Source organism: Thamnophis elegans, chromosome Z (assembly GCF_009769535.1).
Source record: "Thamnophis elegans isolate rThaEle1 chromosome Z, rThaEle1.pri, whole genome shotgun sequence".
NCBI classification, from domain to species: Eukaryota; Metazoa; Chordata; class Lepidosauria; order Squamata; family Colubridae; genus Thamnophis; species Thamnophis elegans.
In genome coordinates this window covers 86,791,042-86,813,483 of record NC_045558.1, presented here as the reverse complement: position 1 = coordinate 86,813,483, position 22,442 = coordinate 86,791,042, and the positions used below count along the sequence as shown (strand labels likewise).

At 37.1% G+C, this 22,442-nt stretch overlaps 1 protein-coding gene across 1 annotated transcript; it reads left to right on the top strand.

The window, feature by feature from the left end:
* Positions 1 to 15: 15 nt before the first annotated feature.
* Positions 16 to 21,394, top strand: PSME3 (proteasome activator subunit 3). Its single transcript, XM_032235300.1, has 11 exons — positions 16 to 242; positions 4,813 to 4,845; positions 5,209 to 5,271; positions 5,425 to 5,529; positions 5,727 to 5,775; positions 6,673 to 6,785; positions 9,012 to 9,080; positions 14,967 to 15,034; positions 15,149 to 15,203; positions 16,000 to 16,086; positions 19,327 to 21,394. Exons 1-11 carry the CDS (start codon positions 93 to 95, stop codon positions 19,405 to 19,407), a joined length of 873 nt encoding a protein of 290 aa, XP_032091191.1. The 5' UTR covers positions 16 to 92; the 3' UTR covers positions 19,408 to 21,394.
* Positions 21,395 to 22,442: the final 1,048 nt, after the last annotated feature.

Below are 22,442 nucleotides of genomic sequence, written 5' to 3'. Positions count from 1 at the left end.
GATAAGGCCTGTCCCACAAAGGCTCAAGGAACAATCACGTTGGCTAAAATCGCGTTCTGTGATTGGTTAAGAAAGGGCGGTGGCGGGGCGTTATGTTCTCACTTCCGGCGGTAACGAAGCCGGTGGTTTTCTCAGGTGGTCGCGCGCGCGGGATAAAAGGAAACAGATCTGGCTCGGAATATTGGCTTCCCCGCCCCACTATGGCCTCTCTGCTCAAGGTGGACCCAGAAGTTAAGATCAAGGTACGCGGGGAGGATGGGGAAGTCCTAATAAGCCCGCCGCGAGCGTGCCTTTAGGCATGTGCAGAGTGGTATAGAAGGTCAACGCAAGCAAGTTGCCGCCACGGCGACTATTTTTGCCAGTCGAACGTGATCTAAGCGTGGTAGTTATTTCTATTACAGCGACAAGCCACAGACCCGTGTTTGGATCAAGTGATCTGCCGTTGGGAGCTTTACTGGTAGGGCGTCACTGGGCTTCCATTCGTCAGCCAGTCTGCTTAGAGGAACCGCAAATTCCTCTATAGTTACGCAGGTTGTAGGCCAACAAACACGACAGTTTGCTGTTTATTCTTATCATGGGAGTTAAAACCCGCCAAGCAGTGCAACTCTTCCAGCTTCCCATGGCAATGAAAACAAGATGTTTGCGTTAGAATATTTTTTTATCTAGCGAGATCATTGAATTCCACGAAAATTGTATGTTTCACACATTTCTTGGATGGGATATTTATTTACCTTGAAAAGCACCCCAATTTATATAATTTAGGAACATAATTCAAGACTATTAATTATTCGGCCACCATGCTTCCTGCAAAACCTAGATGTGTAGCTTTATAGCAATAATTTTGATTTTAACAAATGTTATGTAGGATTTTATTCTATAAAGGCTGTATGGGGTAATTTTCTATTATTTGAATACAGCACATACAAAGTTTTTTTTTTAATTTACTGGGTAAAACGGTAGGTTCCATTTGATATTGACATTGTTATAGGTCTTCCACAATGTCTTATAGTATTAAATAGGATTCATTTAAATTGAATTTTAAAAAGTAATATTCAGTATGTCTAGTATGCAGATTAGTAAGCAAAATTACATTGTTATTGACAAAATGTAATTACAGAATACTTATGAATAATTGTGAAAGAAAATAATAATGAATCTGCAATAGTCGTAGTTGTATATATTTCAAAGGTAAATCTTGATATGTAGAAAAGATTTGCACACAATAGTAATTGTATTCTGAGAAATATATATAACTGCTTCAAAATCCTATTTAATTTCTCACCCTTTAAATGATTGAATGGGTGAAAAAATTGCGTAAAGTAAAATGGATTCCTTTTAGTGGCTGTAATAAAACAGCAGACTTTAAGCCAAATCAATTTGACCAGTGGTGTTGGATTTATATTTTAAGAAAGATATGTAAATGTAATGTTAATTATGAATGCAGTTTTTTAATTTTTCTTTATAATTCAATCCTAAAAATTGCTCAAAAATAAAACTAACAGCCCCTTCATGGATTATTGCCTTGAAGTTATAAGCTATGCCATGCAGGGCCACCCAAGACGGACAGGTCATAGCAGAGAGCTCTGTCAAAATGTGGTCCACTGGAGAAGGAAATGGCAAACCCACTCAGACAGTATCAAAGGCAAACAAGGCCTGGAGGAACGTTGTCCATGGGGTCACGATGGTCAGGCACAAATTCGCAACCAGCAACAAGAGTAGTAGAATGTAATGAGCCTTATTGCCAGAAGTGTATAAAAGATGAACTTAAACCAGATTTTTTTTAAAAAAGTGCTTCAAGTAAAAAAAATACGTTAAGAATGCTCCAATTTCTTTATTTTTTTTTCTTTTTGTTCTACCATAATGTTTGTTTTATTAATATGATACCTCATCACATTAATAAAATGAAATGTTAATGCATTTTGAATAACATTGTTTATTTCTATTCACCAATAAAATTAAAATTAGTTTTGGCTTTGTAAAATGCAATTCCATTTTTTAAAATATAAATAGTACAGCAAATTCTATTGCATCATCTATATCTCTCTATATATTTTTCAATTTTTTATGGGACCCTACGATTTAAAGAATTCTGACTACAAGACCAGAAAATCTTGTTCTTCACAATCTCAGAGTCCTTCAGGTGTTTTTTTTGCAAACTCCAAGCTGGCTTTTATATGTTTGGCACCAAGGCGAGGTGTCCCATCTCCCATAGAATCTTTGGAGCTCAGTCAGAGTGACCATTGAACTCTTGGTCACCTCTCTTACTAAAGCTTTCTTCCCTGATTGCTCAGTTTGATCTGGTAACCAGCTCCTGGAAGAGTCCTGGTTGTGCCAAACTTCTTTCAGTTGAGAACTATGGAGGCCATTGTGCTCTTAGGAACCTTCAATGCAGCAGAAATAATCCTGTCTCAGCTCTACAGGCAATTCATTTGACCTCATGGCTTTGGCTCTGCTGCAGTATGCATTGTCAGCTGTGAGGCCTTCTATAAAGAAGTGTATGCCTTTCCAAATGACATCCAATCAATTTAATTTACCACAGGTGGACTCCAATCAAGGTGTAGAAACATGTCAACAATTATCAAAAGAAATTGGAGGCACCTGAACTAAATTTCACATGTTGCAAAGCGTCTGAATACTTATGTTAATGTGATAGTTCAGGTTTTTATTTTTAATAAATTTACAAATATTTCTAAAGCTGTGTTCACTTTGTCATGATGGCCTACTGAGTGTAGATTAATGAGAAAAAGAAAGTTTCAACTATAAAATCAGGCTGCAGCATAGCAAAATTAACAAAAGTGAAGGTGGTCTGAATACTTTCTGAATGCACTATAGAACAATAGGATAATGGTAAATAAAATTTATTGACACCATCTTCATTTGAAATTCTACTTGTTCTTGCTGCTGTTCTTAAAAGGGGAAAGATGGGAATTTACTTTTAGTTAGCAGAAACTAAAAGAAGTTAACACTAACAAAATATAATTAATTTAGGAAGAGATTAAGAAAAATCAAATATAGTATTAATAAGGAAAGTTCTAATACTTGTAAAAGTAGGAGACCTTGGTGACATCTGTTGACAGAAATTTTGAGGGATAAGACACAATATGTGATAAAATAATATATTGCAACTTTAATGAAAAATTTTGAATTGGGAAAAGTTAAAAAGAACTCAGATCAAATGAAGATAAACCAAGGCATGATAGTAGAGTATGTTTCAGTTCTGTACATGTCAGTAAAAAAGTAAAACCATTCAGTTCAATATGATATTACTTAGGTTAGTCTTTCTAGGATTTTGGCTGAAAAGTCGTTAAAATTTAATGCAAAAGAAGCAGATCATATTTGGGGGAAAAAGGAATAAGTGATCAATCTAATTGAAAATTAAGCAGAAAAATTGAGAATAATAAGCATGTCAAGGTGCAAGAAGATAAAAATCAGCAAAAATATTTTCAATATGGAAGAATGATAATTTGAACAGTGGTTTAGGTAGAAACTAATGAATTTTTGAAATATTGGAGAAAATTCATATTAGCTCAAGCAGTAATATGAACAAATAAAAAGAAGTAAAAAAATTGTTCTTTTCCTGAAACAATAATTTTGGTAACCAATATCTCACAAACTACAGATTTGTGAATATATAAGTACTATTTTATACAGACTAATTTTAATTTCCATCTTGGAGGGAAGATGGGCAGCATAAAAATTTGGTTTTTTTTTCCCTTTTACAATTTTGCAATCCCTTAATTCAGAGTTGTTGGGGTGACTGAATGGAGCTGAGTAATTTATTGGTTAGGTGGTCTTCCTGATGCCTACATGGAGTTCACAGCAGATATTTTCTCTTTGTGCCCTGATAGTACTGTCTGTCATTGTCTAGGATTAAATTCTCAACCTTCCAAATGAGAGGCAAGCATCTTAACCTCTAGGCTACCTCACCGCTTGTCATAAAAATGTATATATGTATGTGTATATAATTGCAGTATATGCACTGCAATTATTTTTTTATAAAAATAGATGAAAGCAAACAACAGCAATGATACAAAATCAAACTAGGTAGGAAGCAAAAGTGATACATGTAATCCTCAATTTACACCCATTAAATGACTGGAAAAAAAAGTCATTTAGGACCAGTGCTCACATGATTGTTGCAATAGTCACATGATCAAAATACAAGAGCTTGGCAAACTGGCTCATATTTACCACGGTTACAGCATTTTAGAATCACTTTTTGTCATTTATGATTGTCCCAGTAAGCTTCTGGTAAGCAAAATCAACGAGGCAAGCTGGATTTGCTTAATGACTATATGATTCATTTAATGACTGCAGTGATTCGCTTAATAAGTAGTTAAATTGGAAAGCCAGATTTGTCTAACAACGTGTTACTATCTTAACAATTGCAGTAATTCACTTAATGATGGCAAAAAGTAAAATCAGCTATGCTTCATTTAACAACTGCCTTGCTTAGCAACAGAAATTCAGGTCTCAGTTCTAGTTGTAAGTTGAGGACTTACATGTGTATGGTTCCAAAACAGTGAAATTTTGAGAAGAGGGCTATACTGGGCCCTAATACATAGAAAATCATTAAAAATATTTTAATCTAATACTCTTCTAAAGTATCTGCTGGTTTTGTAGTATCTAATTGATTTATTATATATGCCTTATATTCTGCAACAATGATTCAAAAATATCACTTGCAAGTAGAAGTTTGTATTTGTGAGGAGAATTGTAATTTATTCAGGTGAGCAAAGAAAGTGCTTGGGGTGATGATGTTGCACTTGATTCAGATATGCTGTACTAAGCTGCACCTTTTCTCTTTTGCAGGTAGACTCTTTCAGGGAGAGAATCACAAGTGAAGTAAGTGTCTGATTTCTGCTTGCAATTTCAAAGAATAGACTTGACTAGAGCAGAGCTTTGGAGAATAATTTGATCTTTTCTTTGCAGCAGCCCCTCAATACTGGAAAACGAATATGGCTTCAGATTGTTACATTTGCTTTTGATTGTCATAAAAGAGGCTTTCCCTATAGTTTAGTGCTTACTGACAGAAAATTGTAGGGCTTTTGTTATGTATCTTTAGAAGTAGCTCAGCTTTCCAAGCATTTATCTATTTGGTGTTTTCTCCTGATCCATACCAAGGCTTGGTCTTAGCCTTCCTTTTATGGAATCAGCAGTTGCATTAATAAAATTCATGCATCATAGTTAGTGGTCTTTCTCTTTCAGGCTGAGGATCTAGTGGCAAATTTTTTCCCAAAGAAGCTTTTAGAACTTGATGGGTTCCTTAAGGTAAGAGCTTTATTTCCTTTATTTTGAGAATGATACTTTATTTCAAGAATGATACATTATCAAATAACAGTCTGCTAGTTATTAGCTTTTAATACCCCATTGGATACTGTTCCTGAGCATAAATACCTCACTCTTTTGGATATTCTGCCCTAGGATCCCATTCTGAACATTCATGATCTCACACAAATCCACTCAGACATGAACCTTCCTGTTCCGGACCCAATTCTGCTGACAAACAGTCATGATGGACTGGATGGGGTAAGGTTGGTCATCTGTTTGTAACATTTAATGATTGATTAAAACAACATAATTATATTAATTATACTTGCTGATAAGCTGGAGAGAGAACAAAGCTTTTTGGCATTTGAAGCAATTATCTGCTTTGTAGCATCTGTTTCCAGAGGCTACTCTTAAGGAAGACTATGTATATAATATTTCCTCTCTTCTTTTTTTAGTCCAATATGAAAAAGCGAAAATTAGAAGACTGTGAAGAGACCTTCCAAGGTAGATTTTGTGTTAGTTAATTATTGGCTACCAATTTGGTTTTTGGAAATTTGTCCTAATTGATGAAAACACTGAGATCACAAAGTAGGTAAAACTGTTCAGAATCCTAGAACATTGATATGGTAACAAAAAAAAATCCATGAATGTTATGTATATTTATTTTGCATCTGGACGTACTAGGAACAAAATGCATGTTAAGCTGGCTGCTTAATATTTGATAAGCTTTTTGGAATTTGAAATGATCCTCTGAAATGCCATTTTTCTATCTCTGTATAAAGCAGTGTCTCTGTATAATTTGAACAGAGTAGGATCCTAGAATTGGATGTAATCTAAAGAATGGAAGGTGATTACTTATTACCATAACCTCAACCAGAGATCAACACTTGTACTACGGAGTTTAAAAATTGGATTAAAAGTGGAATGGGGAAAAAAGATTTGAATTTCTATGAGAAATTGGGGTGGCTTGCTTCCCTGGAATAAGTAACTAGTGTCAGACTTGCCCCAAAGAAAGACCCTTGACTCCATTAGGTTGAAGCAAACGTTTTTTGTTATTAAGAAAATTGGTTGCAGTAAAGTCAGGCTAGTTCTAAGGTTTTCCACATGAAAAAGATACAGAAAAGGTTTTCTGCAACCAATCCATGCTTCACCAATCAGAACTCACCAAGTTATGAGAACATTGAGATGTAGGCAATTCACATTTCTTTTCCAGGGTGCATGGCCTTGGTGGTGTCTCTGGTACAAACCTGATTCTCGTCTTCATCACCTGTCATTCCCCCCTCCCTATTTCCCATCACGTACACACAATCATATTGCCCATTTGTCCACTATCACCCCTCCTTCAGCCTTTGATGGCAAGAACTGGCAGGACCTACAACTAGTCTCTTTCTATGGCACTAGGTACCAAAGTGTTTGTCATGCCTAATGGTATGCTGAAGAGCAACCAGCAACTGGTGGACATCATTGAGAAAGTAAAACCAGAGATTCGGCTGCTGATTGAGAAGTGCAATACAGTAAGCATTGGTTTGCCTTTTTTGCCTTGAGATTCTGTTTTACAAAACAATTATTAGACATGCTGCTTTTAAGAGGGGAGAGATAAAATCAAATGCTTTTCTGAAATTGCAGTTTACAATTCAATAAATATTCTCTGCACCTCTAGGATATCTTTTGCAGAGGTATTATACTAAGGCAACATTTGTTACAAATCTAGACTTACAAACAATCATTTAGTGACAATACAATGCCATGGAAAAAAGTAACGGACAACCATTTTCCACACAATTGATTCCAGCATTTCCCATGATCATGTGACCAAAAGTTGCAGCATTTCCCATGATCATATGATCAAGTTCAAATACTTGACAATTGGCATGTATTTATGATGAATGCAGTGCACAACATCACCTTTTGAAATCACCTGACAAGCAAAGTGAATGGGGAAGACAGGTTTACGTAATGTTCTGACCTAGGCCTCTCCAAATGACGAAGTAGACTCCTTGTCCTGACCAAACCTCTTTTTATTAAGTTATTCCTCTCATTCACATCCAGCAAAGTCTTTCAAGGGTAAATTTACAGTCAGAGACTTTATCTGGCTTGGAGAGCTGCCAGGATGATATCTTCAAAACTTGGCAAGGAGTCTCAGAGAGACATGAACCAATTAAGCGAACTAACTGTCTCCTACAAACTCTATCCCCTTTCCCTCCTCTTTTATTTTCTCTGGGAGGGGCATTCACCATCCACCTGTGGCCTTACCCCAAGTCAAACCTTGTTCCTTATCTATTCTCTTTGTCTGGCAACTCTGCATATGCACACACTAGGAACAGGCTTCAAAGGCAGCTGATAACTGTCAGACGACCCTGGGCCCTTCACTGCCTCCGATGCAGAGCCCTCATCAGAGCCTTCCCCAGACTCCAGGACTGGCTTATGTTCCTCCCCAACTTCCTCATTGTCCAAATCTGCTGCCAGCTCTGCTGGCCATTAGCAGACCCCAACACTTAACAACTCTGTTATTATCTTAACAACTGCAATGATTCATTTAACAACTGTCATACAAAAGCTGTAAGAAAATTCACTTAACCAACTGTCTTGCCTAGCAACAAAAAAAATAGGCTCAATTTTGGTTGTAAGTTAAGGACTGCTAGTACTCTTTTATTTTTTAAAAAATTGCCATATTTTTCGGAATATAAGACTCCCCTTTTTTCCTCAAAAAAAAAAGGCTGAAAATCTGGGTGGGTCTTGTGCACCGAATACAGCATTTTTTGCCTCCCAAAGCACCGTTCCTTTCACCAAAATGGCCGTGCATACTCTTATGGAGGCTTTCAGAGAGCTCCTGGGGGATGGGGAGGGCAGAAATGAGCAAAAAACAGCCCGTTTTTGCCCCCCCCCCCCGGCCCCCAGCAACACTCTATAAGCCTCCATAAGGCTATACATGCAATTTTTTTGACGAAAAATGGGCCATTTTCTGCTCATTTTTGCCCCCCCCCAGCACTCTGCAAGCCCCCCCCCCCAAGGCTATTCATGCCTTTTTTTAAAAAAAAAAATGGGCCCGTTTTCACGAGGTTTGCAGAGTACAAAAACTTTTTTCCTTTTGGAAAGCTCTTTAACTGATTGATGAGAATTACATTGATCAAGTGCTGTGCCAGCAGAAACAAAGTCTTAGGTGCTGCAAATTGTCACCGATTTCCCTCTCCAGCACATGGATAAATACACCTGGAAACATCTACCTACCTACCTACTCTCTCTCCTTACCTACCTACTGTATTTCTCCCCCTCTACCTACCTACCTACCTACTTTTTTTTTAAATTTGCCTCTTCAAAACCTTGGTGCGTCTTATACTCTGAAAAATACGGTATATGTCATCTGTCAAATAATCAGTTCTACATATTGTAGATTGTAGAGAAATTTGGATATAATTGGCTGCTGCTGTGCTGTACAAAGATACTTTCTGTGTAGACAATTATTAGGAGTATCAATTTTTGATTGGATGGAGGTGCAGTCAGTCATGACTGTGCTCCTGCGTCTGAAGGGCTGTAACTCATCAATCAGTGTTAACCCAATGTTAGAATTGATCATAAGGGTCTAAGGGCCAAATGTTTGTTAAATTGTTACTTTTTATGACTATTCTGGAAAAAAATGGCCTCTCAGTTAAGCAAATGGTTCATGCAGAGCTCAGCTAGCAAAACATTTGTAGACTATCCAGGAGGATAGCAATTCTTTAACATGCAGTTTTGTTCTTCAGGTCAAAATGTGGGTACAACTGCTGATTCCCAGGATAGAAGATGGAAACAACTTTGGTGTTTCTATTCAGGTAAATTAAGTATTGAAGAGATAATTCTGGGAAATTATGCCTATGGATAAAGTACTATGGATGGAACTTTCTCTCCTTTTTTTCATATAAAGTTTTTTATTTTTTCATTTTCATAACATATAACCACATGTATACTATTACGTAGCAAACATCGTATTATATTATTAAATGTTCACATCAATTTGTCTTACCATCAACTCCCAAAAACAATTAAACAATTATTGGCTCTTCTGCTCTCCATACACCATATTTGTACCTTATCCATCACTTTCTTCTCCCTCTCTCCTTCTCCCTACCTCCTTTCTTCATTTTATCGTCCTTCTCTTCTCTACTTTCCCTTCCTCTCTCCTTTTCCTCTCTCTCCTTTCCACTCCTTCTTTCTCTCCTCTTCCCCTCTCCCCTATCCCTCTTTTCTTTCCTTACCTCTCTCCTATACTTCACACTGTTCATCTCATTTACTTGTGTATTTCAGCTTCTGAGCAAGCTCCATTTTATGTTGTTGGTATTTATAATTCTTTTTCAATATACATATTTAATTTTAACTTATATTTTCCTTCTTTTTTTAAAAGGGGGGGGGAAGTATGCATATATAGTAATAGTGTTTTTAAACCCATCCACCCCCAGCCTATTTTTGGCCGAGATGTAGACCTGGTTATAATTCCCAGCTATTCTCATCATTATATTTATATCATTATGCATCCTTACACGCCCCAAATTTGTGATTCTGTCTTTAAATCTCAATAATTTCCCATTGTAAGTATATTTCATGTTCCCTCTCCATTTTTCCCTATCTTGGCTTAGGTTAACCTTAATTGTCTTTAAATAACAATCCTTACTATTCAATGTTCATTACAATTCCCTTAATCTACTATATAGAACAACAAGCGGTACACATCTCACTTTGTTCATCATTTTAAAAGTTCTATATATGTCCATGTTTCCTATATTTTAACCCATGCTTAATTGTCCTTCTATTGTCATATTCAATCAATTAGCAACTCAGTTTAATTATCATGTATAAAAGTGAATCACAAACCTCTGCTTTACAATTTCCCCATATCATTTTCATATTTGTCCATATTCCATATGTTTTAACCTTTATTTAATTATCTTTCCATTATCATATTCAGTCAGTTAGCAACTCCATTGTCATATTTAGGAATAACCCCTTATCTTAGCTTTATATTTTCACATATAACAATTTCTAGTTTTCTGATTTTTTCCTAGTAAGTCTTTTGTCCCACTTCTCTATTTGTACCTTCTCCCTTTTCTTTGTTTTGACACGTCCACCCTCTTCAATTTTCCCCAAACCTCTGTCAAAAAGATCTTTTATATTTCCCTTTGTTGGGGTATAACCTCCTATTTCAATTTTCCTTATGCCATGTCAACCTCCAAAACATCTTTTGTCTGCTTTTTATTCCCTTTTGTTGGGATAAATCCCCCTTTACAATTTTCTCTATACCACTGTCGAACCCAATGAAGTTTTTTGTCTGCTTTTTATTTCCCATCGTTTCTATCGCTTCATTATCCCTCCCCCTTCTTCACTTCTTCCTTCAGTTAGTTCCTGCTTCTCTGAGTTCACAATTCTATTTAGACTTTCGTGAGTTTCAGAGTTCTGGTCCACCTTAAATTTAGCTAGTTCAACTGATGTGGAGAAGAAGAGCGGCGGGAGCCATCTTAGTCTTTTGTTCTTCCTTAATGTCCAGTTCAAAATTGTAGTTATACAGTTCTTACTTCAAAGTTTTGGTCCACCTTAAATTTAGCTAATTCAGCTAATGTGAAGCAGAAGAGAAACAGGAGCCATCTTGATCTTTTGCAAAGAAAAAACCTTTGTATTTTCCCATTTCTTGATTTTATTATTCCCCTCCCCCCTTGTTACCTTCCACCTCTCGTTGGTTATAGTTACTCAGAATATATTTATTGAAACAAACTTGCATACAGCCAAACTTGAGAATGTTTCTCTTCGCCATCTTCTTTTCCAAGTTCTGATTTATGGCAGTTGGTTAATTAAATCTTCCTGCACCAGCAAGATTAGGTTATCAATTATTAGTGAGAAAATAGTACTTTTTTCTTGATTTTTTCCCCTTGTTACATTCCACCTCTCATTAATTGGAGTTGCTTAAGATATATTAGTTAGAAGAAATTCGGACAAAGCAAATCTCCTCGGTATGTTTGGTTTCTATTTCAAATCCAAAACCAAATTTAGAGTTTGTACTTGAGTGGTTTGTCACTTCTCTACTTTCTCCTTTTTTGTCCAAATTGTTTCAAGCAAATGGCTTTTTTTTTGAGCTAGTGATTCAACCCTCCATTTTTCCCTTTTAATACAATACAATAGCAGAGTTGGAAGGGACCTTGGAGGTCTTCTAGTCCAACCCCCTGCCTAGGCAGGAATCTTATACCATTTTAGACAAATGGCTATCCAACATCTTAAAGACTTCCAGTGTTGGGGCATTCACAACTTCTGGAGGCAAGCTATTCCACTGATTAATTGTTCTAACTGTCAGAAAATTTCTCCTCAGTTCTAAGTTGCTTCTCTCCTTGATTAGTTTCTATCCATTGCTTCTTCTACCCTCAGGTGCCTTGGAGAATAGCTTGGCTCCCTCTTCTTTGTGGCAACCCCTGAGATATTGGAACACTGCTATCATGTCTCCCCTAGTCCTTCTTTTCATTAAACTAGACATACCCAGTTCCTGCAACCGTTCTTCATATGTTTTGGTCTACAGTCCCCTAATCATCTTTGTTACTCTTCTCTGCACTCTTTCTAGAGTCTCCACATCTTTTCTACATCATGGCGACCAAAACTGAATGGTGGCTTTACCAAGGCACTATTAACACTTCACGTGATCTTGATTCTATCCCTCTGTTTATGTAGCCTAAAACTGTGTTGGCTTTTTTGGCAACTGCTGCACACTGCTGGCTCATATTTAAATGGTTGTCCGCTAGGACTCCAAGATCCCTCTCACAGTTACTACTATTGATCAAGGTACCACCTATACTGCACCTGTGCATTTTGTTTTTCTTGCCTAAATGTAGAACTTACTCTTTTCACCATTGAATTTCATTTTGTTAGATAATGCCCAATGTTCAAGTTTGTCAAGATCCTTCTGTATCTTAAGCCTTTTTTCTGGAGTGTTGGCTATTCCTGCCAGCCTTGTGTCATCTGCAAATTTGATGAGTTCCCCATTTATTCCCTCATCCAAATCATTGATGAAGATGTTGAAGAGTACTAGACCTAAAACAGAGCCTTGGGGTACTCCATTGCATAATTCCTTCCATGTAGATGCAGTTCCATTGAGGACTACATGTTGAGTGCGGTTGGTCAGCCAGTTACGAATCCATCTGCTGGTGATGCTATCCAACCCACATTCTTCTACTTTATCTAGTAGTAGGTTTTGGTCTACCTTATCAAATGCCTTACTGAAGTCTAAGTAAACTATATCGACGCTATTCCCCTGTCCACTAATTTTGTCACTTTGTCAAAGAACGCAATAAGATTATTCTGGCATGATCTGTTTTTGACAAACCCATGTTGGCTTTTCTTTCTTTCTTTTTGCCAAAATACAGATCTGTCCATTAATATTATTTATACTCTCAAGATTCTTTGCCTTTTCCAAGTTTTGATTTATGACTGTGGGTTAATTAGATCTTCTTACTAATCTTTTATCTCGTCCTGTATGCTCCTGCTCAGTTGCTTTGGCTTGAAGCCAGCTTCTTGTGCAGCCATGTTACCACGCTGTTGCTCCTACTCCGATTCAGAGAGCCAATCTCCGACCTGCGCGGAACCTGTTGACTCCCTCTGGGTCTGATGAGATGCTGCTCTTTCTTCAGAGTGGGTGGGTGGGTTCTGATCCAAAAAGGATCTCGGAATTGGTTTGTCAGACAGGATTCATGTGAGGCTCTTCATAGCTCACACTCCCCACGTCTGTTCAGCTGGAGAACTTCCGATCGACCGAATGGAACTTTCTCTTAATGGGGGAAGAACAAATCATTATTTAGAAGTTGACTGACTTGTAGGAAGTGTTTTCCCTGATATGACTGCTTTTGTCTAAAACGGTACAGGGTCTCCTGCCTGAGCAGGGGGTTGGACTAGAAGATCTTCAAGGTCACTTCCAACTATGTTATTGTGCTAAGCAGTGATGGTGAATCTTTTCGGCACCAAGTGCCGAAAAGGGAGTACTTAACGTGCGCTCATCTTGGCCACAACCAGGAAGAGGAGCTACCCAAGGGGCATGCATGCATCAAAAAAAGAACATTTTGGTTTTTGACGCGCGCATGCGCTCCAGGAGGTCATCCAGTTACAGCTGTGCATTCAAACGCACTGATCAGCTGGCTGTCGCCAGAAAACTGAAGACCAGCTCTTCCGATTTCCAGCACTGCTGTTTGCACAAAGGCCAGTTGATCATCACATGTGCAAGCATGCCAGAAACCCAGAAAATGAACGGGCGATGTTGCATGTGCCGGGAGACATGGCTCTGGGTGCCACTTCGGGCATGCATGTCATAGGTTCGCCATCACAGTGCTAGTGTTTTATATTATTCTACTGCATTTTGATTATTTTTATTTCATTTGACTCAGGTTATTTAAATTGGAAGTTAGAATTCATAGGCATAATGCTGTGATCAGAGATAGTCCTTGCTTATCAACTGCCTCATTCAGAGACCATTTAAAATTGTGATAGTGCTGAAAAAAAATGTCCTATAACCATATCAATGACATTTGTTGTGTTCCTTAATCATATGATCACCATTATAATCAGTACACATTGTTCTGTATCTGGTTACCTCTTGTAGAGCAGAAAGATATTAGAGGAAGGAATTGGAAGAGAGTAAACAGTACAAAATGGGGAATATATGCAAAAGGGATGTGATGGTACCAGTTTGAGGCTAGGATCCATAACCATGCTGTGCAATCACCCCATTGTATTTCTACCTATTTTCTTGTAATCCATCTCCCTATTTTCTTGTTCACCACTCTGAAGTGCAAAAATAGATCAGGCATAGGACAGATTTGCATACCAAAATTGCCTGGTTTCCCACCCCCCTTTGCAGAGTAGAGAAATTGGAAAGGAAGGGATTATAGGAAAGTTTGCAGGCACATAATAGGCAATATACCATGCTGTTCGCATAGTATCCCATGGCTCCCAGCCCTGGCACCAATGCATTGTTTTCAATGTCTATTTCCCATTATGTGTCTACTTTCTAGATGAGCATTCCAAAGGATAGAAAAGTTGTTGGGAAGCAAAGGAAAGCCTAGGGTATGAAACTGATAGGTCTTTTCAGCTTTGAGCCAGCAGGGATTGGGAAAAAGAAAAGAAAGCAAACCCAATTACAGGTAGTCCTTGACATAAGCACAAACGAGCCCAAAATTTATGTTGCTAAGCGAAATAGTTAAGTGAGTTTTGTCCCATTTTATGATCTTTTTTGCCACAATTGTTAAGTGAATCACTGCAGTTGATCAGTTAGTAGCGTAGTTGTTAAGTCAATCTGGCTTCCTCATTGACTTTGTCAATGAGAATGTTGTCAAGGTGATCAAGTGACCCCAGGACACCACAACTGTCATAAGTACAGGTCAATTGCCAAGCCCCTAAATTTTGATCACATGACTGAGGATGCTGCAACAGTTGTAAGTGTGAAAAATAGTCATAAGTCACTTTTTTCACTGCTGTTGTAACTTTGAATCATCACTATGTGAATGGTTGTAAGTCAAGGACTACCTGCACTTCATTTCCTATTTAGCAACCATTTCAATTAACAGAGCTGCAAGCCCCAGTTACTGTTGCTAAACCAAGTCTTGTATTCTACCTATAAATGCTGTCTGGATGTAGCCAATTATAATTATCCTCAGTTTGAAGTCTTCTCTTAATATTGCTAACTTCTTTATTTGCAGGAAGAGACTGTGGCGGAGCTCCGAACTGTGGAGAGTGAGGCAGCTTCATATTTAGACCAGATCTCTAGGTGAATATCTCCTTGCAAACCATTTCAAGTTTTTTCTAGATGGGTAACTCTCCAGAGTATATATTGTGTGTCACTTACACCACCCATTGTAGCACTTTCCCCCTTTTATTTCAGATACTACATCACACGAGCAAAGTTGGTTTCTAAAATAGCAAAATATCCTCATGTGGTAAGTGTTAAGTGGAGATATTAAATTGACTACTGAATTAGATTTAGGACCATTGGGTGGATTAGAAATAATTGAAAAGATTCTAGAGCATGTTTTCCTTGGGAATAACATTATGAATAAAATGCCTAGATCTATATTAGATAAAAAGTGGGAAGTCTCTAGAAACCCCTAGAAACAATTGTATTGCTGGATAACTATTTTCTCGAGATTTAGGGTAAAAGTATAAAATATTTTAAAACATGGTGATTAACTTTCTTAACTTGCAGCCCTTATCACTGGACGAAAAAAAAAGCCCTCCTTTCGCTTCCACAATTGGAAAAAGTTACCCAATCCTACCCTAAGTGCACATCCTTGCTTCAGATTTCCATTCTGAAAGTTTCACATAAGACTAGTTTTCTAATTAGAATTTAATTAATAATATTCCAGAAATGGTTGGTGTTCTGTTTATGAAAACCCTGAGAACATGACAGATTTTTGTACTGTTAAATCTGAGAGATGGAATGAAACTCCTTAGCTACAAGTTGTCTTAGTGCAGAGATGGGAAATCTGTACTATAGCTTCCAGCCATACAGTAATAATGAAAGATCCTAAAAATTCTTCACTCCTACTTGTTGCTTGGTAGGGACTACATCAAGGGTGTCAAGTTTGTATTGTCACTGTGTTGTCATGTGATGTATTGCAACTTTCCCCTCCTTTGGTAAAGTGGGCGTGGCCAGCATGTGATGCATCCAGCCCACAGGCAGCAAGTTTGGCAGCCCTGGACTAAATGGTTCTGATTAAATAACTGTCTCTGTAGGAAGATTATCGCCGCACAGTGACTGAAATGGATGAAAAAGAATACATCAGTCTCCGCCTCATCATTTCAGAGCTCAGAAATCAATATGTAAGTTACTGTTATTTCTTCCCAAGTTGGAAGATAATATCCCTTTTCCTAATGAATTAAGAGTTTCCTGTCACAAAAGTAGGTAAGAGTCTTTTGACCTCTGTGTGTTGCTGAATTCAACTCGTATAACTCCTAGCTACCATAGTCAAGTGAGAAGTATTGGAAGTTGCAAATAAATAGTATGTCGAGTACTGTATTTTTGTGCTGTTGTTTTAGATTATTTATTTAGATTTATCATTTGTCCAGCAGAAGCAATTAGCAATTAACTTCTTGTTGAAAGAAATATGGTGATATATCCTTTCTAAGGAATAATACTAATATAAGCAAGCTAGTGAGTAACAAATTGCATAGATACTGGAAGCCTTAAGAAAGAGATTGAAATTATTTGTGGGGGGAAAATAAATACTTTTTAGTCTATAATTCAACTGTATATGAAATTGTGGTTGCTGCCCATCTTAGAATAATAGTCAGTATTGTCCAAACCATTGAAATATTGAGAAATACAGTAAAATATATGCTGGTTAACAGATAAAACAAATCTTTGGATATCTTTTAACAAAACAAGAAACAGACAAATAAATAAGAAGTAAAACATTTCTGTGTAATGTGTTGTATTAGAGAAACATAAACAGATATTTAAGCGCAGTCCCCATGTAATTGGCTTTGTGGCTCCATATAATTGTGCAGGCTTCTTGATTGTAGAACAGTCCCACTGCTTATTTAAGGAATCACCCTCAGATAACATGAAACTTTCCAATCTGTTTGGATTTGCAAATACCAGACAAGTGCTTAAGTGATACTGATTTAATTTCTATTCATATCTAGCATTGATCAGTCTGAGTAACTACTCAGACTGATCAATGCTAGATATGAATAGAAATGAAGAATGTAATGAAAATGAAATAGAAATGAAGAATGTAATGAAAAATAAGAATAGAATAATTGATACTTTTGCTTCCTTAGTTAATAATTAGATCACCTATTTTAAGCATATCCTATGCTTTTTTTGCAGGGGGGGGGACATAAAAATGGGAAATATTACTCTATTCACATAATATGTAGAATTTACAGACTGGGCACACATAACATTCTAAACCTAATTCAAACCAGACTGTGTTATGTAACCCAAGGCTATTATGGCTTCTTCCACAAACTAAATTTAAACAAAGTGGCATAACATAGTTTCTGAACCAGGGCATAACGATAAAAACATGATCAATTAGCTATGCTACTTTTACAGATTTTTTAAAAAGAAATTCCCTGGTTTATTTGGACATTTTACATGTTTTATGTTACATTGAGAAAAGTACAATGAATTAAAATTGCTTCAGATCTAAAATTAATTAAATGTGAAAAGTCTCCTGCAGCAACCTAATTGAGGGCCTACAAATTGTGGTGAGAAATATTGGAAATGTGATCACTTCTTTTTTTGAACTCCTTAATAGCCGAGCACAACACATAAAGAAAATCTTCTAACAGAAACCTTTCTTTTTCTTTCTCAGTGAAAGAAATATTGAAATTGTTTTCAAAAAACTAAAGAGTGTACATATACAGAACCCAAGTATACCTAAATACTAACACTAGTTTATTAATAAAATCATCAGTAATGTGAAATTTAAGTACATTTCTCTCAAATAAGGCTTTTGAAATGCTTATCTTCTTATTGCTGTTTAATGTTTTCATTTATATATTTAAATTTATTAGCCACCCAATCCCAGTGGAGTCTGGATTGCATATAATTTTTTTTTAAGTGTAAAAAACAGTTAAAGATATTAAATGTTCTAATAAAATCCACAAAACAAATGGGCCTTTAAACAAACAACAAGAGAAACCCATCAGCCCCTTGGGTCAAAGCCAGTTTTTCAAACCTTTCCAGAACCCTAGAAGAAAGCGTGCCATGCTTATGTCTGAGGGATGCGATTCCAGCATGGTGGGGGTACAACAGAGAAGGTACACTTCCTAGATCCCATAAAATGGCAAGATTTAATAGAGGGGTCCTGGAACACACCCATTTTGCTGGATCTTAACTGATGAGCAGGAATTAGTATCTTAGGTAATCAGGCCCTATGTAATGTAGGACTTTTTAGATAATAATCAGAACCTTGAATTGCACTCTTAAGCCAACTGATAGCCATTGCTGCTCATATAGCATTGGTGACACATTACCACACCGACAGGTTTCTTTCTCATCCTTAGAGATCTTTCTTCATGTGGCAAAGTTACAACCAGAAGTTTAAAAGCTTTCATTTAAACTGTGGGCAAGTGACATAAGTCATTAGCACTGGTCAATAGCAGCTAATACTTTTTTAACAATTGAAAGAAAAAACATATTTAATCATGGGCCGTGCAGCTAATTTATACCATTGTGTTGTGTTCACTTCAGTATTTCTTCCATATACTGTACTATAGGAGTAGCTAATGGAAATGCAATTCCAAATTTCTCATTTGTAAACCTGACAGGTCTTTTGACAACTTGTTCTCAATCATAGTTATCGTGATGTGTTAAAGTGATGAAAATAAAGGTGACAAACACTATGAAGATTAGTCATTATGATAGACAGGAGTGGCACTACGTACTTCCATGTTCTTGGATTGGTAGTTCCCTCCAGATCTACTGGAATAAAATTTCAAAATTGTAACTGATGGCAGGACTGTTCTTTGAGATTCTTGTCTGGAACATTAGTGTCTGCCAAAGAAATGCTTTTCATTTATTAAAAATATTGGGAAATGGAGAAGAAAATGGTAAATGACAATACTGACTGAAAATTTTGGGAGATGAAATCTGATGACTTTTGTTAAGTATCGGACTAGGAAAGGCTATGTTACTGTAACGTTGATTAATTTGAAGGTAGGATATTCTCTTTTTATTTCAGCTTCAATCTTGTGGTATTGCACTCTTGGTAGTGGCAATTTATATTTACAACTACAACGGCATTCATGATTCAGGTCAACACTTCAAATGCAAGCCTATTGAAAAAGAATCCTCTATACCTAAAGAATCATCTATTCAATTGATAGTATCTTGGAAACATTTGTGGGAAACCCATGAGTCTATGAAATTGGTTTAATTTTAACTCAATAGTTCCCAAACAACCTTTCATTTATTGAAGTATAGAATGTTAAGTTGTTGGCCAACAATTGTTCTGAGTTTCTCTGGAGAGAAATATGATACTCATGGCTAAACAAATATACTTGCCAAAGTCAGGGGGAAAAACTAACAACCAGATTCTCTCCTTCCAGGTGACTCTGCATGACATGATTCTAAAGAATATTGAGAAGATCAAGCGACCCCGGAGCAGCAATGCAGAGACCCTCTACTGAACTGGCTGCATTCTGAACTTATGAACTCTTCAGTAGGCTCAAGAAAGTCTTTGCCTCAATTTATGTGACTATCAAGATGGGGAAACTGGCTGGAAACAGTCCTCACCATACTTTTAGTTAAACATCTAAAGAAACTCTCACCTAGTCCTTTTCTGGTTGGTTTTTTTATTGGATCTTTAAATTTCTCCCTTTTCCTACTATGTATTTGAGATATAGAAGGCTAGAACAGAGCATCTTCTCCTATATTGGTAGGAATGGGAGATTTGCCAAGCTGCTGCAGGCAAGGATCCCGAGATCAGAAGCCCTAAATGATCCAGATCTAGCATCCCTGACAAATTGCTTCCTAGGTAGGTTGTCCCTGCCAAAAGCATTGTCGACCTACTCAGAGCTGATGTTTCTAGTCATAAGCTTCACTTCAGTCTTCCCACTGAAACTCAGTTTTTCATCTCAACATGGTTTGCCCTTATCTAATTTGTCCAATCATGCAAGTTCTAATGCCACTGTAAATTTCTCCTTTCTACACGTACTTCTTCCATTACTTTTATTTTATCATTCTGAATACACACACACACACACACACACACACACACACATCACACACAAAATCTTCCAGACGTTTATGAGAAAGTAAATCTACTCTTGCCTAAGAAGGAACTCTAGCACAGCATTTGAGTGCGGTGGGCATTCTCACTTTTTTTTTTCTTGGGATAAAGCAAACCTATTAGATAGTTTAGCAAAATTGGTCTGCCAAATTTCAGCATGAACGATCAAACACGGTCAAGTATATTCATCTTAATCCTTTTTTCTCTAATTAAATGAGCCTAGCACTTGTTTCTTGCCTCACTTTCAGGAATGCCCAAAGTGTCCTAGGTGTCCTGCTAGGTCTGAATAAGTCCTGTTGGCTTCTTCCATTTTTCTCGTTCTGGTTTTCATGAGAACAGGAAGGGGATGCTGTCTATCTGGGATGCTGCAGTTTCTTTTCAGATTTACTATTTATCTTTATATCCATCTAGTGCCGTAGTCTTGTTAGTGGTGTTAGATTTGTTAAAAAATAGACAACAGCAACAGTGGCAGGATGAATGAAGTTTGTTGGCTGCTTCCCCTGCTTGTTTTAAAGAGATCTTTTCTCTGCCATCTCCCAAGTGCACAGGAGGTTCGTTCATTGCCCTGAACTCATTGCAGATGCTTCTGCATCACTGTCATTTGTAGCTGGACAAGCCATACCTTACCCCGGTAAAAATTCACATAACAACTGCCCTCACCACCTGCTCCTGAGAGCAGCCTTCCCTGCTTTTGTTTCCTTGTATCAGTTGCTTTGTTGGATTGTTTATATTTCCTTGCTACATTGAACCTATGTACAACTTCTATTATGCCAACAAATTAAAAATAACAGGAACTTTGAATCTATCTTTAATCACCCTCATAGATGCCAGTGCACTGGTAACCAAGATTTCTGTGTGTATTCATTTGATTTTTGCCCTTTATTATTCTTATCTCAGCCCTGTTAGTGGGAAAGAGGTATAATTTTGAGTGGGTCTCCTCGATGAAGTTTGAAGACATCCTCATTTTATTTATTTTTTTGTAGTATACATTGAAACCTAGTTGGCTTCCAAGCTGAATGAATATTGTTCATTCAGAATGTGCTTAAGCAGGAGTAAACTGCTTGCAATATCTGGTCTCATTTCATGCAGCTTGACATTGAACGTCTTTTACAATCAATCAGTTTATTTCTCTAGCAAAAGCAATGAATCCTTGATCTGTGTCTTCTTTGTAAGGGGGAAAAGAGAGAATGCATTGGAATAAGGAAAGGGGTGAAAAAGAGGAATTCCGGAAAGAATAAATGCAAACTGGCTAAATGGGTTAGTTGTTTTAGCTCTGTCCATCTCGGCATGTGATGCAGCCTAGACTGATTACTTCTAGAGAAACATGGCCTTCCACGGAAACAAAGAAAAAAATGCCTCCCTCTATGTTATGATAGTCAATAAACCACAAGAAACAGAATTTCATCATAAAAGAGGAAAGGAGCAAAGCCTCAGATACGTATATTGCAATCTTTATATGTGAATTGATAGTGTTGGTTAGTAATGAATAGTGCCAGAGTGTGTTTTCTTAAATAAAACATGTATCTCTCTACTATTGGCCCATTCAGTCATGCTGTTCCATACTCGTTGCTAACTTTTCCTGAACTGAAGTTGAAGAGCACTAGCTTTGCAGATCCAGTGCATTTCATTCAGTTCTCAACTAAAACGTTGTATTATGAATTTGAATACTTAAAGCTTATAGAACTATAGCCTTCCAACATTCACCACCACAGACCAGGGAAGAACATGCTAGAGAGATGAATAAAAATGTTCTTGGTGTGGAAAATCTGACTTATCTAATGCAGGTAAGTAATTACAGATTCTAGAGACATCAAAAGGAGTGTATGTTTAAGTGAAGATACAGACGAGTTCATGCTAGGTGTGGGAGAAATCCCTCTCATCTAATTGGGTACTAAAGGACCAGAAAAACCTTGATAAGGTAACTCAAAGCTCTGAGGTTCCAGTTTAGTGAATTCTGCAGCTCTTCATAAGGATCACTCTATGATATCACTCAATGCTTTCTTCCTATTCCCAATTAATTATGATACTGCTGAATGAAATGAGCGCAAGCATAAATTCCATTTCACACTCTTAAGGTGCAAGAAAAATCCAGTAATATGATAGACAAGCAAAGTTTAGCATAGTAAAGATGTGTCAGCAAGTGTATGGCTGAAATAGACCTAGCTACAAAAAGCTCTCTTTCCCATAGGAACAAACACCTGTGTTGCCTAGAAGGTATATAGAATATTTGACTCCACATAAGAATAGCAACTTCTCTTCAAGCCTCTTCCATGAAATTCAATTTTTCTGCTGAACTATCCACTGTTTGGAAACACTCATATTCTGTATATTGTCAGAGCAATGATCAAATACATTGTTTTAAAGCAAGGTACAGTTGTATGCAAAAATTTAGGCACTCCTGGTCAAATTCTTAATTGCATAAAAGATGGTGCA

Excerpts from the sequence above, each read along its gene's own strand:
- PSME3 (XM_032235300.1), top strand. The coding sequence starts at position 93 with ATGTTCTCACTTCCGGCGGTAACGAAGCCGGTGGTTTTCTCAGGTGGT. Across the intron at positions 9,081-14,966 it reads ACTTTGGTGTTTCTATTCAG|GAAGAGACTGTGGCGGAGCT; the intron begins GTAAATTAAGTA and ends CTTTATTTGCAG. Across the intron at positions 15,035-15,148 it reads TATTTAGACCAGATCTCTAG|ATACTACATCACACGAGCAA; the intron begins GTGAATATCTCC and ends CTTTTATTTCAG.